General features: G+C 35.9%; 1 protein-coding gene across 8 annotated transcripts in view; it reads right to left on the bottom strand.

Annotated features, from left to right (window-relative positions):
- The window catches only part of RNF180 (ring finger protein 180), a 298759-nt gene that overhangs the window by 74687 nt on the left and 202677 nt on the right, over positions 1-21395 (bottom strand). For all 8 annotated transcript variants that reach the window (XM_089908900.1, XM_089908899.1, XM_089908902.1 and 5 more), the window contains one exon: positions 9696-9921. In XM_089908900.1, the coding sequence (XP_089765026.1) occupies positions 9696-9921 (226 nt within the window). The remainder of the gene's footprint in view (positions 1-9695; positions 9922-21395) is intronic.

Here is a 21395-nt window from a genome sequence, read left to right as displayed (position 1 = left end):
ACATAGCACAGGGAGATCAGCTTGGTGCTTTGTGACCACCTAGAGGGGTGGGATAGGGAGGGTGGGAGGGAGGGAGATGCAAGAGGGAGGGGATATGGGGATATAAGTATATGTATAGCTGATTCAATTTGTTATAAAGCAGAAATTAACACACCATTGTAAAGCAATTATACTCCAATAAAGATGTTAAAAAAAAAAAGTTATCACAGCATCCATTCTTGGCTTCAAAGAATCCATGATTCCCTGTCTTCTGTATGAAAAGAAACAGGACTCCATCCTCCCTGCCCACAATCATATTTAATGCTGCACTTCGGTTTACTTATTTATTTTTAAAAACTGTCAAAGTAACCCATGCCCATGGTTTGAAAAGATCCAAATGATGTTAAAAGGCTTAAAAAACCAAAACCCAAACCAAAACAACAATGAAGATCTATTCCACTCCTTCTATATCTAGCTCCACTCACAATCCCCAGGGACTGTTTTAAATATTCCTGTTTTCAAGCTTTTTTCTGGAGATTAACCTCCATTAACCTCCTGCAAGGCAGGAGATTTTCAACACTTGGTTTGCAAACCACTAGCCATATGTGAAAGGATTTAGGATGAAATTGAATGAAAAATTTAAAAATTTTCATAGTTACCTATTTATTTTAATGTATATTAGAATAAATGTACAAACTAGAACATCAAATACATAAATTCACAAATAAATTGTTAAGGATGAGGCTAAAATAAGTATTTTTTTTAAAAACGTGTGTTGATATGAAGAAAATCCTTAAGTAAAAAAGTAATTCTGGTGGTATGTGGATATAGTAAAAATTGTAAAGGTGGTAGGAAAATGAGAGAAATTTGAGAAACACTGCTCTAATCATTATGCTTATTTTTCTATTTCTTTTTTATAATAAAATATATTTTTTCCATATATTAATGCACAAGAGTGACTACACTAAAAGACATCATGAAATAGATACTCCTACTGATAAAGAATGAGTTTGTACATATATACAATGGAATACTACTCAGCCATAAAAAAGAACAAAATAATGCCATTTGCACCAACATGGATGCAACTAGAGATTATCATACTAAGTGAAGTAAGTCAGAAGGAGAAAGACAAATACATATGATATCACTTATATATGCAATCTAAAATATGGTACAAATGAACCTATCTGCAAAACAGAAAGACTCACAGAAATAGAGAACAGACTTGCAGCTGCCAAGGGGGAGGGGGGTGGAGGAGGGAAGGACTGGGACTTGGGATTAGCAGATATAAACTATTATATATAGGATGGATAAACAACAAGGTCCTAGTATATAGCATAGGGAATTATATTCAATATCCTCTGATAAACCCATAATGGAAAAGAATATAAAGAAAAAAAGAATGTGTATAACTGAGTCACTTTGCTGTACAGCAGAGACTGGCACAGCATTGTAAATCCACTATACCTCAATAAAAAAAATATGAACAAGTTTGGATTTTGGAGGCAGTGATGATTCTGTACAAGATGAACAGAAAAATGAAAAAATGAAAAATTTCATGGATGAACGCAAGAACAAAACCACTATTAGCATAAGAATTAACAGACCAGATTTTTTGGTATAGAATAAGAGAAAGTATGAAATGCTGTTAATGGCAATAGGGACAATAGAACAAGACCAATTACAGGTTGTCACAGTGGATAAAAAGAGGAAGTGTGATGTTCTTTTGGATGAGCTGTATGTCCTGGATAAAGCCCAGCAGGACATCTAAAAGTTAGACAGAATACAGGATAATTCGTCACTGTGTGGGACTGGCCCAAACACTGCAGGATATCTGTCATCCCTACCCCTGCTCACTAGATGCCAGTAGCATCCTCATATTATTGTGACAGCCAAAATATCCCTGGTGAAAAATATCATAAGCCTGCTTTATGCTTAAAATCCTAGATTAGGTTAAATGTCATTTCTTTACTTACTTAGGGACTTCTACACACAAGGTGAGGACTTAGCCATTTTCTTTTCCTTTTTTTCCAATGGAGTTCACCAGCACTTCTGCTTATCAGCATCTAGTTCTACCATGTAAAGGCACAAGAGTAGTGGCATGGGGTGGGTGGTCAAAAAAGGAGACAGAAGTTGAATGGAGGAAAATAGTGGAACAAGGGTAGAAATCCTCCTTGCTGAGGTGTGGGTACATCTGAATGAGGTGAGAGCAGTGAGTGACTTCACAATTAGAGTTAAGTTGTACTGACCCTGTGGCTCCCTATGCAGTACCTGAGACACTTGTATCTTCCACATGAGCATGGGCTGGGATCCCTGAAAAACGAACACTGAGTCTATCGTAGGACTGCCCATACCAGTGTTCTTCAGAGTCAGTCCACAATAGGGGCAGTGACATGCTTGGTTTGAAGGCTTCAGTCATAAAGTCAATTCAAGAAAATATGATGCCTTCCTTCACAACGAAACCATAATCTCCTTGGCTGAGGGATTCCTCCTCCCTCACTTGGATGACCCTCTCTCCATTTAATGCTCGTAAGACATAGCCTTTTTCCTTCCTCAGCCTGCTGATGAAGGTGGCCTGCAGATCCTGTTATACAGCATGTAGCACCTCTCTGAACAGACCTACTGTTGGGGTGCTGATGTGGGTTTTCCTTGTCTGAAAGAATGAGGCTGTCAGTCAATGAATAAGAAGGGTCTTCCCTATCCAGAGGTCTTTCTCCTCAGCTCTGCCCATCCTGGATTCTTTTTCATCTCCACAGACAAAAGAACTCTAGTTAACACAAGAACTTTTCCCAATCTCACAAGCAGGCTTAGAGTCTTCCATGTGCAAAACTTATTCTGCTGTTTTCCAAAGTGACTTTGCTATTTTATACTCCAACCAGCAATATATGAGTTCCAATTTCTCCATATCCTTGTCAACACTTGTTGTTGTCTATCTTTTTAACTATAGCCATCCTAGTTACTGTGAAGTGATATCTCATTATAGTTTGGATTTGCAACTAATGACTAATGATATTGAGCATTTTTTTCATGCTTATTGGCCATCTTTATATCTTCTTTGGAGAACTGTCTATTCAAACTCTTTGTCCATTTTAAAATAGGGTTATTTGTTTTTTAATTCTTGAGTTGTAACAGTTCTTTATATATTCTAGATACTAGATCCTTGTCACATATATGACTTACAAATATTTGCATTTATCCTGTGGTTATCTTTTCACTTTCTTGATAATATCCCTTTAAGCAGAGAAGTTTTCAACTTTGATGAAGTCTGATTTATCTATTTCTTTTTTGGCTGTTTGTGCTTTAGGTGTCATATCTAAGAAACCATAGCCTAATACAATTTCAAAAAATATTTACACCTATGTTGTCTTCTAAGAGTTTTATATTTTTATCTCTTACATTTAGGTCTTTGTTCCATTTTAAGTTAATTTGTGTATATGTGTGTGTGTGTGTGTGTGTGTGTGTGTTCATAGTGTGAGGGAGGGTTCCAAATTCATGCCTTTGCATCTGAATTTCTAAATGTGACAGGCTCTCTATGTTCTTACTGAGTATAGTGGTAGACTTCAGTAGAATTTTTAAAAAATAAATGTTTTTCTATTTGCTGTACATCCTTAGGACAATTTCCATAGACTTAAATGAAATAAAAATCATTTCACCAGTTAAACAGTTGTTTTGCTGGGGTGAGGATCCATGAAGCTTCTCACGTTACCATTCCAGAAATCTTCTTCACTATTTTTTAATTTATCAACTTTAAATAATATTGACTTCCTTCTAGGAGGATTTGGGTCTTTTGCAATATCTTCTTCCCTTCTCACCTCTCAAATTTTTGTGAATAATATCATTTTTAGTTTCTATATTGTCTACCTTCATTATTAGTATGCTTTCATCAGTTAGGATGCTCTTGGTGTACACTAATAGAAAATTTATTCAAATTGCCTTAATTAATAAATTTAATATTTCATGTAATAGAAAATTCAAAGGTAGGATAGGCTTCAAACCTGGCTGACTTGGTGGTTAAACAATGTCATCAAGACCCCTTGTTCATTTCTTTCTTTAGTTTTACTATCCAAAATAAAGACTTTATACTCAGCTGGTTCCCCACTTGCTCATAAGATGGCTGCCAGTAATTATCCCTATTACACACCTTCTTGTTTATGTCCAGTGGGGAAGAAACTAGCTTTTCCATCTCATGTCTTAAGAGTAAAGGCAAATTTTAGTCTCACCTCATCACTCAGAACTGAAACACATGCCCATTTATGAACCTATCACTGGCAAAAGGAATAGATTACCAAAAAGCCAAAGATGGGTTCATCTACCCAGAAGCCACCTGACCTATGCTGAGGGAGTTAAATACTGGAATAAAACTCAGGGTATGTTACGAAGAAAGATGTAATGGATATAAATTAGCAACCAATAGTGTCTACTACCTATTTTTTTGTATGTTTTTGTGTTAACTTTTTTTTTCCATATTTGCTAGTTTTATTTAACTTTTTTTTTAAACATCTTTATTGGAGTATAATTGCTTTACAATGGTGTGTTAGTTTCTGCTTGATAACAAAGTGCATCAGCTATACATATATCCCCATATCTCCTCCCTCTTGCGTCTCCCTCCCACCCTCCCTATCCCACCCCTCTAGGTGGTCACAAAGCACCGAGCTGATCTCCCATGCTATGCAGCTGCTTCCCACTAGCTATCTATTTTACATTTGGTAGTATATATATGTCCATGCCACTCTGTTAACTTTTGACAGTATTATCTTGACCTCCACTAACGAATGATATTAATGCCTTCTACCCTGTCTTCTATATATGCTCTCCCACTTCAAATTCTCAACTTCTAGTGTATCAAGTACTTTATCAAGATCACAACTAACAGTGTTAAGAAATTTAAGCAAAATCGCATGAAATACTGAATGTTATATTGAGAGTGGTTTAAATCATTATTTTCCTAAGCACACTCTATGGAATAAATCTGGAAGGAATTTCATCATAACTCTACCCACTGAACTACTCTAAATTACAACTAACCCCTTATTCATTTGCCAAATATCTTCAGTTCCTTTAGAAAATGACAACCTTCCCACTCTAATCTTTGAAAATAACTGTCCCCTGGTTTGTACACAATTGGAATGGTGACATTAGGTAGCTGAGATGATTAATTCACTCTCAGGGTTCAGTAAAGTTAACAGAATAGTGTAAGATTGGAAACTGACTTTCTCCCAAAATATCAACAAAAGCAGCTGAAACCAGAAAAGGAAAAAAATCCCATTTACAATTGCAGCAACAAAAAAATACAGGCATAGGGCTTCCCTGGTGGCGCAGTGGTTGAGAGTCCGCCTGCCGATGCAGGGTACACGGGTTCCTGCCCTGGTCCGGGAGGATCCCACATGCTGCGGAGCGGCTGGGCCCGCGTCCGGAGCCTGTGCTCCGCAACGGGAGAGGCCACAACAGTGAGAGGCCCGCGTACAGCAAAAAGAAAAAAAAATACAGGCATAAAGCTAATAAGAATTTTCCTGTGCCATTTGAAAGGAAATTACAGAAATGTTATTGAGAGGCAATATGCTTTCAATATTATAACAATGTTATAATATTATAACAATGTTATAAAAATGTCAATTAAAAATGTGAATTATTCCCCAAACAACTTATAAAATTAATTCACTTGTGAGTTATTAAAACATAAAGCTAAAATAATTATAAGACTGAAGTAATGGTATAGGACAAGATAGAAATATGAATGGAAAAGAACAGCTGCCAAAAAACACAGAAACATTTTAGTAATTATCTTCATTACCTAAAAAAGGCAGTTCAATCAGCATAGAAAAAAAATGAATTGTTCAATAAATGTTAGTGGGATAAATGCTTACAGACACAGAATAAAGGACTATATATTTTTTTAAATTATGACTTAAGCTGTTTATTCTTTCTAAATTAGTATAAAACTATTTTGCAAGATTTATTATTATTTTTTGTTTGTGGTTTTCTTGTTTTGCTTTTGAAAGGTACTATATTTTTAACCAAACTGCACACCATAATAAATGGACTGGAATTAAGAGTAGGGAAATGAGGACAAAATGAAATCCAAAATAAATATAGGTAAAGAGACTATTTACATACAGTAAGTCCCCTACATATGTACCTTCAAGTTGCGAACTTTCAAATATGCGATCGTGTGTTCACATGTCCAATCACATAAGTTAGTTCACATGTATGGCGTATGTTATCATATGTGTGCATCCTCTACAAGTGGTTGTACTTTTGTGTACTTTACTGGACAGAACTGTATAGAGTGCAGTAGTACAGTATCTTTATTTCAAGCTCAGGATGTCTGGAAGCAAGCATAAAAGCAGCGGTGATGTAGCTGGTACTACTGTACTTTTCAAGGTACTGTACTGTAAGATTAAAAATGTTCTATTTTTGTGTTTGTTTGTTTTTTATGTATTATTTGTGTGAAAAGTATTATAAGCCTATTACAGTACAGTACTATATAGCTGATTGTGTTAGTTGGGTACCTAGGCTAACTTTGTTGGACTTAACAAACAAATTGGACTTACGAATGTGCTCTCAGAACACAACTCATTCATATGTAGGGGATTTACTGTAATTCTGTAGTGGATAAGGCCTTTTAATACCTAACTTTGAAATTAGAAATAATAAAGGCAAAGGTTGCTACATAAGACTACATAAAATATAGAAGTTCTGCACATTCATAAGATATAATAAACATAATTCAAGTACATATGACAAAATAGGAAAGCGATTTGCCACATATGACAAAAGCTGACATTACTGAAAAAAAAAAATCCTCTTGCAGTAAACAAGAAAACGATGAACAGACCAAAAGAAAAATCAGCAAAGGGCATGGTAAGGGATTTAAAAGGAAAAAAAAGGATAGTCCAGAGTGTTGAGAAAATAAGCCCATTATATTGCTGCTTGCAATAATTTTGAAGCATAATTTTGTAACATATACATAGCCTTAAAACACGTACAAGACTTTAACTACCAATTCTACTCCTGGAAATCCATTACAAGGAAATGCTCGGAGATGTGTGCAAATATTTATCCATATATATCAGCAAAAAAATGAATGATAAACAACTAAACTAAATAGTAGATAGCTTAAGTAGATAATGATATAATCACAAGAATTTAAAGTAAACAAGGGACTTCCCTGGTGGTCCAGTGGGTAAGACTCTGCGCTCCCAATGCAGGGGGCCCGGGTTCAATCCCTGGTTGGGGAACTAGAGAGCACATGCATGCTGCAACTACGAGTTCGCATGCTGCAACTAAAGATCTTGCTGCTGCAACTAAGACCCAGCTCAGACAAAATAAATTAAATAAATAAATAAATATTTTTTAAAAAGTAAAACAAAAGCAGGTCAAAAGCCTTATGTTCAAAATGAACATTTTACAAAAAAAAATGATTAAGTATATGGATATAAAATATTCTGGAAGAATACTCGATAAATGATGTGATCTTTAAATGGTAGGACTATGGAGGATTTTGAGCTTATAATTTTATTTGTATACTCTGATTTTTCTATAATGAAACTGTATTACTTATATAATTTTAGAAGTTATTTTTATAGGAAAACCAGACTATATATATATATATATATATATTTTTTTTTTTTTTTTGGCTACTGGCAATGTTGCTTTCCCTAATCTATACTCTGATATGCCTTCAGCTCTTATCAAAGAATACCATAAGATACCATGTTAGAACAGCTGATATGGCATTTGCTCTGAGGATGTTTTTGAGGACACTGCCTATTCCATCTCTCACTATGCCTAGAAATCACATTAAAAAATTTCTTTTAAAGTGCTGGAAAAAACTTCTCTTGCCCTTAGGAGTTGGTATGTTTCTTTCCATCGATCATGAGAATCATTTAATTGTATGCTTATTTTATTTTTTCTTAGGCAGCCAGAATATTAAAACGAAATACTTCATTCAGTACTTCCCTTGCCTTGCTACTTCATTGCATATATATTTTAAAACATGTCAAATCTTTTTGAGGTAGGTATAAATAACTAAGTAGTATATTCCCATTATTATTACCAGCTTCTAAATGACAGTACGCAACCAAATTTAGTCTCTATTGGAATAAATATTCCCAATATGATTTATTATATAGAAGAACCAACTTTGGAAATAAAGGAAAATATGACATTGTTGCTTTGATAAATGAACCAAGAGAGAGTCAAGTCATTATTGTTTTAAGACATTAAGGAAAGCAATTTTAAAATCCCTGTCAACATTAAACTGGATCGTGGAAGGCAGGGACATCTGTCTAAATCACTATGTACATTGCCTAGATGCTTCCCTTCAAAACAGGCTTTCAGTAAATGTTTTCTTGCATAGATGGTCAGAGATAACACTGAGAAAGAGATGTTACTCTTCACATTTCATTCATTCCAAAGCACCTAGCAAGGGATCTAGTACTAGAAAAGAACCCCTATTTTTCCCGCTTCAATGTAAGCCAGAGAAGAAGAACTTCCAGTAAGCTTCTGTCCTCCCATGGAATTGCTTCCTTCCCTCTCTCCACTCCTTACTTGCTCTTCCCCATGAAAGGAAGAGTGATCTGCCAGTGTGACAGATGACAGCCTGCAGTCCCTGACCATGTTTCTGTATTGGGTAGAGTCAACTGTGCTTGGCATGTCCTTTTGTCTCCAGGTCTGTCTGTGCTCAGTGCAGTGATTTTGTGCTCCAAACTATATGCACTAGGCAAAGATCAGAGAGGCAAAGCTATATTTTCTCTTCACTGTTTGATTACTGAGCCTGTAAGCCAGGTTTGCAAGTCTTCATGCAGCTGGTTGGGTTAAGGCATGCAAAGCTTATTTTTATAAACTGATTCTTCCTTGCAGATGGGTCCTTGGATTTTCTTTTGCGGAAGAAAAATGTGCCATGTGTTTTCTACAGTTTTACTATTAATAAAGTACATACTTTGATCCTCATTTGGTTTCTCTATGGTTGAGGCGAGAATGTGGATATAGAAATTTCCTCCCCTAAGGTTTAGCACACAGTAGTGCACTCAATAAATATCAGGTCTGCTTACTTCTATCATTCTTCCCTTTCACCTTAGCAGGTTTCTATGTTCCACATTCATTCGTTTTTCCTTTCTTCACTAGTATGTTTTAAATATTGTGTTATATTCCATCTTTACATGATAATTAGGTAAACAAATCCTTGTTCCAATTTTTCTATCTTCTATTTCAAGAAGAAAGGCCTTAAGAACAACAAGAAGGTTGAGAAGAGTTGGAGTCTGGAGAAAAGGCCTAATAGTTATCCTCAGATATTTACAGATTTATTCTCTGAGACTTCAGAGGAAAAAGCATGGGCCAAAGAATGAGGAGTAGTGGAAGGCAGATTTGAGGAATACATAATCAACAGGGCTGCTTCAAATTTTTATGGAATGTCCTTGACACTGGAGATGTTCAAGTACATGCTGAACAATAACTAGTTAGGATGCTTTAGAAAAGATCTCAACGTTGAATAGAGGACTAGAGATGAGAAACTATTCTCATCTATGATTCTATGATCTTAACAAGTTCTAATGAGTTGGGCAAGCACTGTTTTATAAACTAGAGAGTAACAAATTATGCTGTATATGATTTTCAATAACTTTCTCATGATAATTCATACAGTACTTTTAGAACTGGAACAAAGAGGTAGTCAAAATAGTCAGGTAATTGTGTCAATGAAAGACAACAGTTACCTGTCTGGAAAAAGACTCTGGAAATAATTGTCCGACACAATGGGCAGGGAGTGCTTGCGGGATTGTCTTTGGCAAGAGTCCGTAAGCAGGGCTCACAGAAGATGTGGTGGCAAGGGTAACACATGTAGGGGTTGAAATAAACATCCAGACACACTGCACAGATGTAGCTCTCCTTTTCTTCTGCATATTCATTGTCATCATCTGTACTCATCTCATTATCCAAAGTCTGCAAAACATAAGCAAAAACGATTTTTCTTAGTTCAGTATGACATTGGTTTCCTTGAGAAATTGAGACACTGATTTTATATTTTCTTAAAATGAATGAAAATATTTATGAGAAACAGGTAATATCTGTTTCTGTTCATAATCAAAGTGACAGAAATGCTACCTCGCAAAGTGGGAAGAAACTGGAAACATACATGAAAAACCCATAAGTCTTAATTATTCATTTTAGTATTTTTATATAATGCTAAATGTTAAAATATAGTACCTGAACACATTAAGTATACCTGTATCTCTATTTAACCAGCACTACTTAAGTAAGTGTTAGGTCCTAGGATGACAGGTTCCCCCTACCTATTCCACTCCCACCACAGCAAATAAGCTGACTGTCGCAAGATTATATAGCCTTACATGGGCATTCACACATGAAGAGAAGTGGGGGTAAGAGGATGTCATACTTCATCTTCACACCATGCATGGAGCGTTTTTATTCTACATTTTGCACCTTCCTGGACCTCAAAGCCAATAAAAGGCCAAAGCCTAAGGTATGTCAGGAAGTAGATAAGGCAAAGAAACTTGTAGTAGTTCTGGGATGAGCCTTGTAACTGGGAAATATGATGATCCCTCTCCTCTCTCCCAAATGGAACAGTTAAGAAAGACGCTATTAAAAAGTAGTTAGGATTTGTTATAAAGCATAAACTAACACTCCATTGTAAAGCAATTATACGCCAGTAAGGATGTCAAACAAACAAACAAACAAAAAAAACTGTAGTTAGGAAAGAGGCACTCAGGTTAGCAGCACAAAATCTGGTGGCTGAATTCCTGTTACTTAACATCACAATATTCCTCATCCATGAGGATGCTGTGAGAATTAAATGAGGTAATCCACATAAAGCGTTAAGCAAAGTGTCTGGTATATAACAAATATTCAATAAATATTAACCATAGCCATCCTTCTCTCCTCTCTTCTTCAAAGGCCCTACAGTCTTGGCTAGAGCCTTGGGAAATTTTCCTCAAACCAGGCCTGACCTCAGTCCACTGAGGCATAATGGGAATCTACATGGTGTAGATGAGTAAGCCTTGGGTTTAATAAATATTTTTAGGTTACATGAAATGTAAAAGATACACAAATGAGGCAAACAGAGCCTTGAAAATACAGAAAAATCTTTCTACTGGATAAACTATTATTTGATTTATCCAGATGGCTTTGCTTCCTCTTTCTGCCGCTTGTTGATAATTTCTCTCTTTATGAAAGACATATTTGAGGCATTAGGCCATTCTTTTTAATTGGTTGTCTGATTTTTCTTAAGCATTTTTACTTAATCTAGTTATTTGTTGTTACTGGCTAGATGTGTTGCAAATATTTCTTCCTTTTCTCTGGTTTGCCTTTTCATTCTTTTCATAGTGTTTTTTGATAAAATGAAATTTTAAAGAACATTTTTCCTTTATGATTTAATACTTTTTGTGTCTTATTTAAGAACTCTTACTTTTTCCCAAGGTCAGTAAGAGAGTCTTATTTTGCATCCTATAATCTACCTGAAATTGATTTTCATGTATGGTGTACATTAGGGTTAAATTTCATTTTTATTTTTATGTAATTATTAATTGGTACAGCCCATTTATTGCAAAGACCTTACTTTCCTCCACTGTTCTAAAGTGCCATGTTGTTATTAGGCCAAATATGCATGGGTTGGCTTCTATTTTGTTCCTTTACTTTACTGTCTATTCCTAGGCCATAATCACAATTTCTTACTGTGGGCTTATAATAAGCCTCAATAGCTGGTAAAGGAAGTCCTTTCATCTTAAAGTCTAATAAGAACCTGCAGTATAAACAAGCAAACAAACAAAGCAACTAATACTAAACTTTCTTTGGGTTATTTGTATGGAAATATGTTAATATAAATGTTTCAGACATTACATGAAATTTCTAAAAATCTTAAAAAAAAAAAAAGCCCTTACTCAGGTGGATGATTACAAAATAGATAAAATTCTTCCTGTCTCTCTACGTGCACCCATATGCATTTCATCAAGATGTGGAGATTAGTTTTCCACCTTCTGATTCTGGGCTCTGTCATGTGACTTGCTTTGGCCAATGGATTGTTAGTAAATATGATGCAAACAGAGGCTTAAAAAAAGCTTGTGCATTGGAATAATCCTCTCTTGATGATATTGGGAACCCTAGTCTACTACCATGTGAACAAGCCTAGGCTAACCTGCTGAATAGTAAGTGAATATGGTCCAGCTGCCTCCATTGTGACTGCTGATAACAAGCCAACCACCAGACGTGTGTGGGTAGAGTCAATGACTGTCACCTAACTGTAAATGTACTGGTGAGCCCAGATGACACCATGTGGATCAGAGATAAGCCATTACAGCTGAGCTCAGCCCCAACTGCCGACTCAGAAAACTGTGAGTGAATATAGGTTGTTGTTTTAAACAACTAAATAAAATCTGTTTGTTACATAATAAAAATTAGTTGACACATCCTTGTCTACACATGGCTAACTTTACCTCATTTTTAAAATCTTAGTTTAAATACCAACTTCCCCAAAGGATTTCACTGCTATTCTATCTAAAGTTGTTCTGTCACTGCTACTTATTTGTTTCCTCATAATAATTTTTATTTGCCTATTTTCTATGTCTCTCAATAGAATGTTAAGATTAATAAAGGGGAATAAAGGGGAATAAAAAAAACACACACATTTTTTCCCCAATGAATTAATAGTAGAGCCTGCTCGGTGGTGGCTTGCAGTCTCAAAATGCTCACAGGTTCAGCTTGTTAAATACTGTATTGATTATACCTCTATTAAGTGTTCTTAGGTGTTCTTGTAGGCCTTTTGGATATTTACAGCTAGAAAACAAGCATTCTGTGAAATCTCATATAACATATACAAAGTTTAACACAGAGAAGATATGAAGTAACTGTCCCTCACCAACAGAAAGATTATGGCTATGAGTTGAACACTAATAAAAATCTGCTGGAAAGGCAACAGTATCCACAATTTTTCTCATTATTGTTATATGATTATTCTCTCCTGTACTTAAAAGAAACTTGAAAAAGGAAAGCTGTAAGTGCACAACTAGTACCGATTAGGGACCCCCAGATAATAAAAACATCTTTGGACCTAGATGCTTACTTACTAAAATTTTATTTCATAGTGACAGCTTATTCTGTTTGTATTACACTCTCAATATTGTGTCTTGAGATTTGAACTAATTAACCTCAAAGAAACTCATGGCATAAGAAAATCATAATTTGAAGACCCACTTAAAGCAATCCAAATTGTGGCCCTAATAACTGTACATAATTTTATTTCTATGAAGCACTTTATCTCTACATATATAACAAAAGTGACTAGATTTCATTAAAATATACATCAAAGAAATAAATGATTTGCTATTTAAAAACACAACCATATTATGGAAATAAACTTGAAGGTGGAAGTTTGCAAATAGAAAATGAGGTCAGAACTATTCATCTATTAGCTGAGCTACGTGACTCAATCCACAAAACAGATGTAACACATACAAAGACCTCTAGAATCACTATATTTTAAGGGACCAAAAAGGGTGAAGAGTTTCCATTACACAGAGAATTGAACATATCTGGTAATAAAAACTGTTCTGCAAGAAGACAAAAAAACCACCTCAAAGATAGAACTCCACTGGGCTTTTCTCCAAATTAGAGAGATAATAATAAATTTACTGTTGGATATATGGTTATATTTTAAAAATTAATTACACATTAATAGATAAAAGTCAACCTGGAAAAAGGTTTTTAATAGGTGTGCCTATGAACTCATCTTCATCTCATCAACATTTCAATTACCATAGATAGAGACCATCAAAATGCTTCTCAGAAATGGAGAGGTGACAGGAAAGATGGCTGCCTAGTTAAAAACAACTAAAATCCTTTCTGAACAGGAGGGAGACCTTCAAGATGGCAGAGGAGTAAGACATGGAGATCACCTTGCTTCCCACAAATACATCAGAAATACATCTACATGTGGAACAACTCCTATGGAACACCTACTGAACGCTGGCAGAAGACCTCAGACTTCCCAAAAGACACCCTCAGGCGACCTACAGGCAGAGGTGGGGCCAATCCAAAGCTGAACCCCAGGAGCAGTGCGAACAAAGAAGATAAAGGGAAATTTCTCCCAGCACCCTCAGGAGCAGCAGATTAAATCTCCACAATCAAATTGATGTACCCTGCATCTCTGGAATACCAGAATAGACAATGAATCAATCCAAAATTGAAGTGGTGGACTTTAGGAGCAACTATAGACTTGGGATTTGCTTTCTGCATCTAATTTGTTTCTGGTTTTATGTTTATATTTTTAGTTTAGTTCTTTAGTTTAATATTTAGAGTTTATTATCACTGGTAGATTTGTTTATTAATTTGGTTCTTCTCTTCCTGTTTTTTTATATACACATATGTATTTTTTTCCTATTTCACTTTTTGTGAGGTGTATGTGTATGCTTCTTTGTGTGATTTTTGTCTGTATAGCTTTGCTTTTACCATTTGTCCTAGGGTTCTGTCTGTCTGTTTTTTTTAATTTAGTATAGTTTTTAGCGCTTATTATGATTGGTGGATTTGTGTTTTGGTTTCGTTGCTCTCTTCTTTCTTTCATTCTTTTTTTATTACTTTTTCGTTACTCTCTTCTTTCTTTCATTCTTTTTTATTACTTCTTAATTTTAAAAAATTTTTATTAATTAAAAAATTTATTTTAATAACTTTATTTTATCTATTTATCTATTTCTTTATTTATGTATGTATGTATGTATTTATTTATTTATTTATTTATCCCTTTTCTTTTGAGCCGTGTGGCTGACAGGGTCTTGGTGCTTTGGCCAGGTGTCAGGCCTATGCCTCTCAGGTGGGAGAGCCAAGTTCAGGACACTGGCCCACCAGAGACTTCCCGGCTCCACTTAATATCAAATGGCAAAAGCTCTCCCAAAGATCTCCATCTCAGCGCTAAGACTAAGCTCCACTCAACAACCAACAAGCTACAGTGCTGGACACCCTACGCCAAACAACTAGCAACACAGGAACACAACACCACCCATTAGCAGAGAGGCTGCCTAAAATCATAATAAAGTCACACACCCCAAAACACACCACTGGGCACAGCCCTGCCCACCAGAAAGACAAGATCTAGCCTCATCCACCAGAACATGGGCACTAGTCCCTTCCACCAGGAAGCCTACACAACCCACTGAACCAACCTTACCCACTGGAGGCAGACAGCAAAAACAACAGGAACTACGAACCTGCAGCCTGCAAAAAGGAGACCCCAAATACAGTAAGTTAAGCAAAATGAGGAGACAGACAAACACACAGCAGATAAAGGAGCAAGGTAAAAACCCACCAGACCTAACAAGTGAAGAGTAAATAGGCAGTCTACCTGAAAAAGAATTCAGAGTAATGGCAGTAAAGATGATCCAAAATCTTGGAAATAGAATGGAGAAAATACAAGAAACGTTTAACAAGGACCTAAAAGACATAAAAAACAATGATGAACAGCACAATAAATGAAATTAATACTTCTCTAGAAGGAATTGATAGGAGAATAACTGAGGCAGAAGAATGGAAAAGTGACCTGGAGGATAAAATAGTAGAAATAGCTGCCACACAGCAGAATAAAGAAAAAAGAATGAAAAGAATTGAGGACAGTCTCAGAGAGCTCTGGGACAACACTAAACACACCAATATTCGAATTACAGGGGTCCCAGAAGAAGAAGAGAAAAAGAAAGGGACTGAGAAAATATTTGAAGAGATTATAGTTGAAAACTTCCCTGATATGGGAAACTAAATAGTCAATCAAGTCCAGGAAGCGCAGAGAGTCCCATACAGGATAAATCCAAGGGGAAACACGCCAAGACACATATTAATCAAACTATCAAAAGTTAAATACAAAGAAAAAATATTAAAAGCAGCAAGGGAAAAACAACAAATAACAGACAAGGGAATCCCCATAAGTTAATCCCCATAAGGTAAACAGCTGATCTTTCAGCAGAAACTCTGCAAGCCAGAAGGGAGTGGCAAGACATATTTAAAGTCATGAAAGGGAAAAACCTACAACCAAGATTACTCTACCCAGCAAGGATCTCACTCAGATTTGACCGAGAAATTAAAATCTTTACAGGCAAGCAAATGCTAAGAGAATTCAGCACCACCAAACCAGCTTTACAACAAATGCTAAAGGAACTTCTCTAGGCAGGAAACACAAGAGAAGGGAAAGACCTACAATAACAAACCCAAAACAATTAAGAAAATGGTAATAGGAACATACATAGTGATAATTACCATAAATGTAAATAGGTTAAATGCTCCACCCAAAAGACACAAACGGGCTGAATGGATACAAAAACAAGACCAGTATATATGCTGTCTACAAGAGACCCACTTGAGACCTAGGGACACATATAGACTGAAAGTGAGGGGATGGAATAAGATATTCCATGCAAATGGAAATCAAAAGAAAGCTGGAGCAGCAATTCTCATATCCGACAAAATAGACTTTAAAATAAGACTGTTACAAGAGACAAAGAAGGACACTACATAATGATCAAGGGATCAATTCAAGAAGAAGATATAACAATTGTAAATATTTATGCACCCAACATAGGAGCACATCAATACATAAGGCAAATGCTAACAGTCATTGAAGGGGAAATTGACAGTAAAACAATCATACTAGGGGACTTTAACACACCAGTTTCACCAATGGACAGATAATCCAAAATGACAATAAATAAGGAAAACAAGCTTTAAATGATACATTAAACAAGATGGACTTAATTGATACTTATAGGACATTCCACCCAAAAACAACAGAATACACTTTCTTCTCAAGTGCTCATGGAACATTCTCCAGGATAGATCATATCTTGGGTCACAAATCAAGCCAGGGTAAATTTAAGAAAATTGAAATCATATCAAGTATCTCTTCCAACCACAATGCTATGAGACTAGATAACAATTACAGGAAAAATTCTGTAAAAAATACAAACACATGGAGGCTAAAAAATACAGTACTAAATAACCAAGAGATCACTGAAGAAATCAAAGAGGAAATCAAAAACTACCTAGAAACAAATGACAATGAAAACACGATGACCCAAAACCTATAGGATGCAGCAAAAGCAGTTCAAAGAGGGTAGTTTATAGCAATACAATCTTACGTCAAGAAACAAGAAACATCTCAAATAAACAACCTAACCTTTCACCTAAAGCAATTAGAGGAAGGGGAACAAAAAGACCCAAACTTAGTAGAAGGGAAGAAATCATAAAGATCAGATCAGAAATAAATGAAAAAGAATTGAAGGAAACAAGAGCAAAGATCAATAAAAATAAAAGCTGGTTCTTTGAGAAGATAAACAAAATTGATAAACCATTAGCCAGACTCATAAAGAAAAAATTGGAGAAGACTCAAATCAATAGAATTAGAAATGAAAAAGGAGAAGTTAACAACTGACACTGCAGAAATACAAAGGATCATGAAAGATTACTACAAGTAACTACACGCCAATAAAATGGACAACCTGGAAGAAATGGACAAATTCTTAGAAAAGCACAATCTTCTCAGACTGAATCAGAAGAAATAGAAAATTGGCTTCAGAGGCGAATTCTATCAAACATTTAGAGAAGAGCTAACACCTATCTTTCTCAAACTCTTCCAAAATATAGCAGAGGGAGGAACACTCCCAAACTCATTCTACTAGGCCACCATCACCCTGATACCAAAACCAGACAAAGATGTCACAAAGAAAGAAAACTACAGGCCAAGATCTCTGATGAACATAGATGCAAATATCCTCAACAAAATACTAGCAAACAGAATCTAACAGTACAATAAAAGGATCATACACTATGATCAAGTGGGGAGTATCCCAGGAATGCAAGGATTCTTCAATATACACAAATCAATCAATGTGATACACCATATTAACAAACTGAAGGAGAAAAAAACACAAGATCATCTCAATAGATGCAGAAAAAGCTTTCAACAAAATTCAACACCCATTTATGATAAAAACGCTCCAGACAGTAGCCATAGAGGGAACTTACCTCAACATAATAAAGGCCATATCTGACAAACCTATAGCCAACATCATCCTCAATGGTGAAAAACTGAAACCATTTCCACTAAGATCAGGAACAAGACGAGATGGTCCACTCTCACCACTATTACTCAACATAGTTTTGGAAGTTTTAGCCACAGCAATCAGAGAAGAAAAAGAAACAAAAGGAACACAAAGCAGAAAAGAACAATTAAAGCTGTCACTGTTTGCAGATGACATGATACTACACACAGAGAATCCTAAAGATGGTACCAGAAAACTACTACAGCTAATCAATGAATCTGGTAAAGTAGTAGGATACAAAATTAATGGACAGAAATCTCTTGCATTCCTATACACTAGTGATGAAAAATCTGAAAGAGAAATTAAGGAAACACTCCCATTTACCATAGCAACAAAAAGAATAAAATACCTAGGAATAAACCTGCCTAAGGAGACAAAAGACCCATATGCAGAGAACTATAAGACACTGATGAAAGAATTTTAATTAAAATTAAAGATGGAGAGATATACCATGTTCTTGGATTGGAAGAATCCACATTGTGAAAATGCCTATACTACCTAAAGCAATGTACAGATTCAATGCAATCCCTATCAAACTACCACTGGCATTTTTCACAGAACTAGAAAAAAAAAAATCACAATTTGTATGGAAACACAAAAGACGCTGAATAGCCAAAGCAGTCTTGAGAAAGAAAAACGGAGCTGGAGGAATCAGGTTCCCTGGCTTCAGACTATACTACAAAGCTACAGTAATCAAGATAGCATGGTACTGGCACTAAAACAGAAATACAGATCAATGGAACAAGATGCAAAAGAGGTAAACCCATGCAAATATGGTCACCTTATTTTTGATAAAGGAGGGAAGAATATACAAATGGAGAAAAGGCAGCCTCTTCAATAAGTGGTGATGGGAAAACTGGACAGCTACATGTAAAAGTATGAGATTAGATCACTCCCTAACATCATAAACAAAAATAAACTCAAAATGGATTAAAGACCTAAATGTAAGTCCAGAAACTATCAAACTCTTAGAGGAAAACATAGGCAGAACACTCTATGACATAAATCACAGCAAGATCCTTTTTGACCCCCCTCCTAAAGAAATGGAAATAAAAACAAAAATAAACAAATGGGACCTAATAAAACTTAAAAGCTTTTGCACAGCAAAGGAATCCATAGAGAAGTCCAAAAGACAACCCTCAGAATGGGAGAAAATATTTGCAAATGAAGCAACTGACAAAGGATTAATTTCCAAAATTTACAAGCAGCTCATGCAGCTCAATATCAAAAAAACAAACAACCCAATCCAAAAATGGGCAGAAGACCTAAAGAGACATTTCTCCAAAGAAGATATACAGATTGCCAACAAACACATGAAAGAATGCTCAACATCATTAATCATTAGAGAAATGCAAATCAAAACGACAATGAGATATCATCTCACACCAGTCAGAATGGCCATCATCAAAAAATCTAGAAACAATAAATGCTGGAGAGGTTGTGGAGAAAAGTGAACACTCTTGCACTGTTGGTAGGAATGTACATTGATACAGCCACTATGGAGAACAGTACGAAGTTCCTTAAAAAACTAAAACTAGAACTACCATATGACCCACCAATCCCACTACTGGGCATATACCTTGAGAAAACCGTAATTCAAAAAGAGTCATGTACCACAATGTTCATTGCAGCTGTACTTACAATAGCTAGGACATGGAAGCAACCTAAGTGTTCATCAACAGATGAATAGATAAAAAAGATGTGGCACATATACACAATGGAATATTACTCAGCCATAAAAAGAAACGAAATTGAGTTATCTGTAGTGAGCTGGATGGACCTAGAGTCTGTCATATACAATGAAGTAAGTCAGAAAGTGAAAAACAAATACCATATGCTAACACATATATATGGAATCTAAAAAAAAAAAGGTTCTGAAGAACCTACGGGCAGGACAGGAATAAAAACGCAGACATAGAGAATGGACTTGAGGACACAGGGAGAGGGAAGGGTAAGCTGTGACAAAGTGAGAGAGTGGCATGGACTTATATGTACTACCAAATGTAAAATAGATAGCTAGTGGGAAGCAGCCGTTGATCTCAACAGGGAGATCAACTCGTTGCTTTGTGACCACCTAGAAGGGTGGGATAGGGAGGGTGGGAGGGAGACAAGAGGGAAGGGATATGGGGTATATGTACACATATAGCTGATTCACTTTTTTATAAAGCTGAAACTAACACAGTATTGTAAAGCAATTATACTCCAATAAAGATGTTAAAAAAAAATCCTTTCTGGAACAAGGTATGCCATCAGCAAGTAATATAAAAATGTAAAATAGGCTAAACCAGATAGCAGAGTTAAGATTTAAAATAAAAGTTAATAAGTTCCTGGCTTAAATCAAGATTAAGTTTAACAGGGATAAATATAAATCCCTCATTAAGAATCCAAACCAGACTGCAGACATAGAAGATGCATGAAACTTAGCTGAGAGCAATTCATGTAAAGAAGAGATAGAGATTTTAACTAACTAGAAGCTCAGCATATGATGTGGCTACTTAAAAAAGTGGGTTTACGTGGCTACCACTTATATGATCACACCATGTTTGTAGCTACTTTGAGGGATGCAGAGAAACTAGAGTTATCCACAGAAGTATACTGAGAGCCAAGGCAGCATAACTTCTGAAACTACCTCATACGAAGTACTGTTAAAAGACTGAGGAGGGGCTTCCCTGGTCGTGCAGTGGTTGAGAGTCCGCCTGCCGATGCAGGGGACACAGGTTTGTGCCCCGGTCCAGGAAGATCCCACATGTCGCGGAGCGGCTAGGCCCGTGAGCCATGGCCGCTGAGCCTGCGCATCCGGAGCCTGTGCTCCGCAACAGGAGAGGCCACAACAGTGAGAGGCCCGAGTACCGCAAAAAAAAAAAAAAAAAGACAGGATATTCACTCAGAAAAATATTAAGAGGAGACAAGATATTCAGGTATTTGTGAGAGAGATCATAATTTTTCTCTGTGTAGTTCTTATAATTAGATATAAAAGGAATGAATGTTATGAGAAGAGAGACTAAAATAAATGATAAAAGAAATACTTATTCATCAACCAAAGTGATATATGCACACCAGCATAACATGTTCACTCTTAAAAAGTACATTTGCCACAGAGGTAAACATTTATCTGATGTGTCCTACCAAATTTTGGGGACTTATAAATAAGATGACAAAAGTTGTACATATTAACTAATTTCGTCAACACAAAGCCCCTGTAAACTACATTTAATTACGATCATCATTTTCTAGATCAAAGGAAACTGAAATATAGGCAGCTCACTTACTGAAACTAGTGGTGATGCCAGAATTTCAACTCAGCCAGTCTGGATCTGAAGCGACACT

The sequence above is a fragment of the Delphinapterus leucas genome, chromosome 3 (genome assembly GCF_059928025.1).
Source record: "Delphinapterus leucas isolate spDelLeu-1000000601 "Yukka" chromosome 3, BTC_Dleu_Yukka2, whole genome shotgun sequence".
NCBI classification, from domain to species: domain Eukaryota; kingdom Metazoa; phylum Chordata; class Mammalia; order Artiodactyla; family Monodontidae; genus Delphinapterus; species Delphinapterus leucas.
This window is presented reverse-complemented; position numbering and strand designations above follow the sequence as displayed.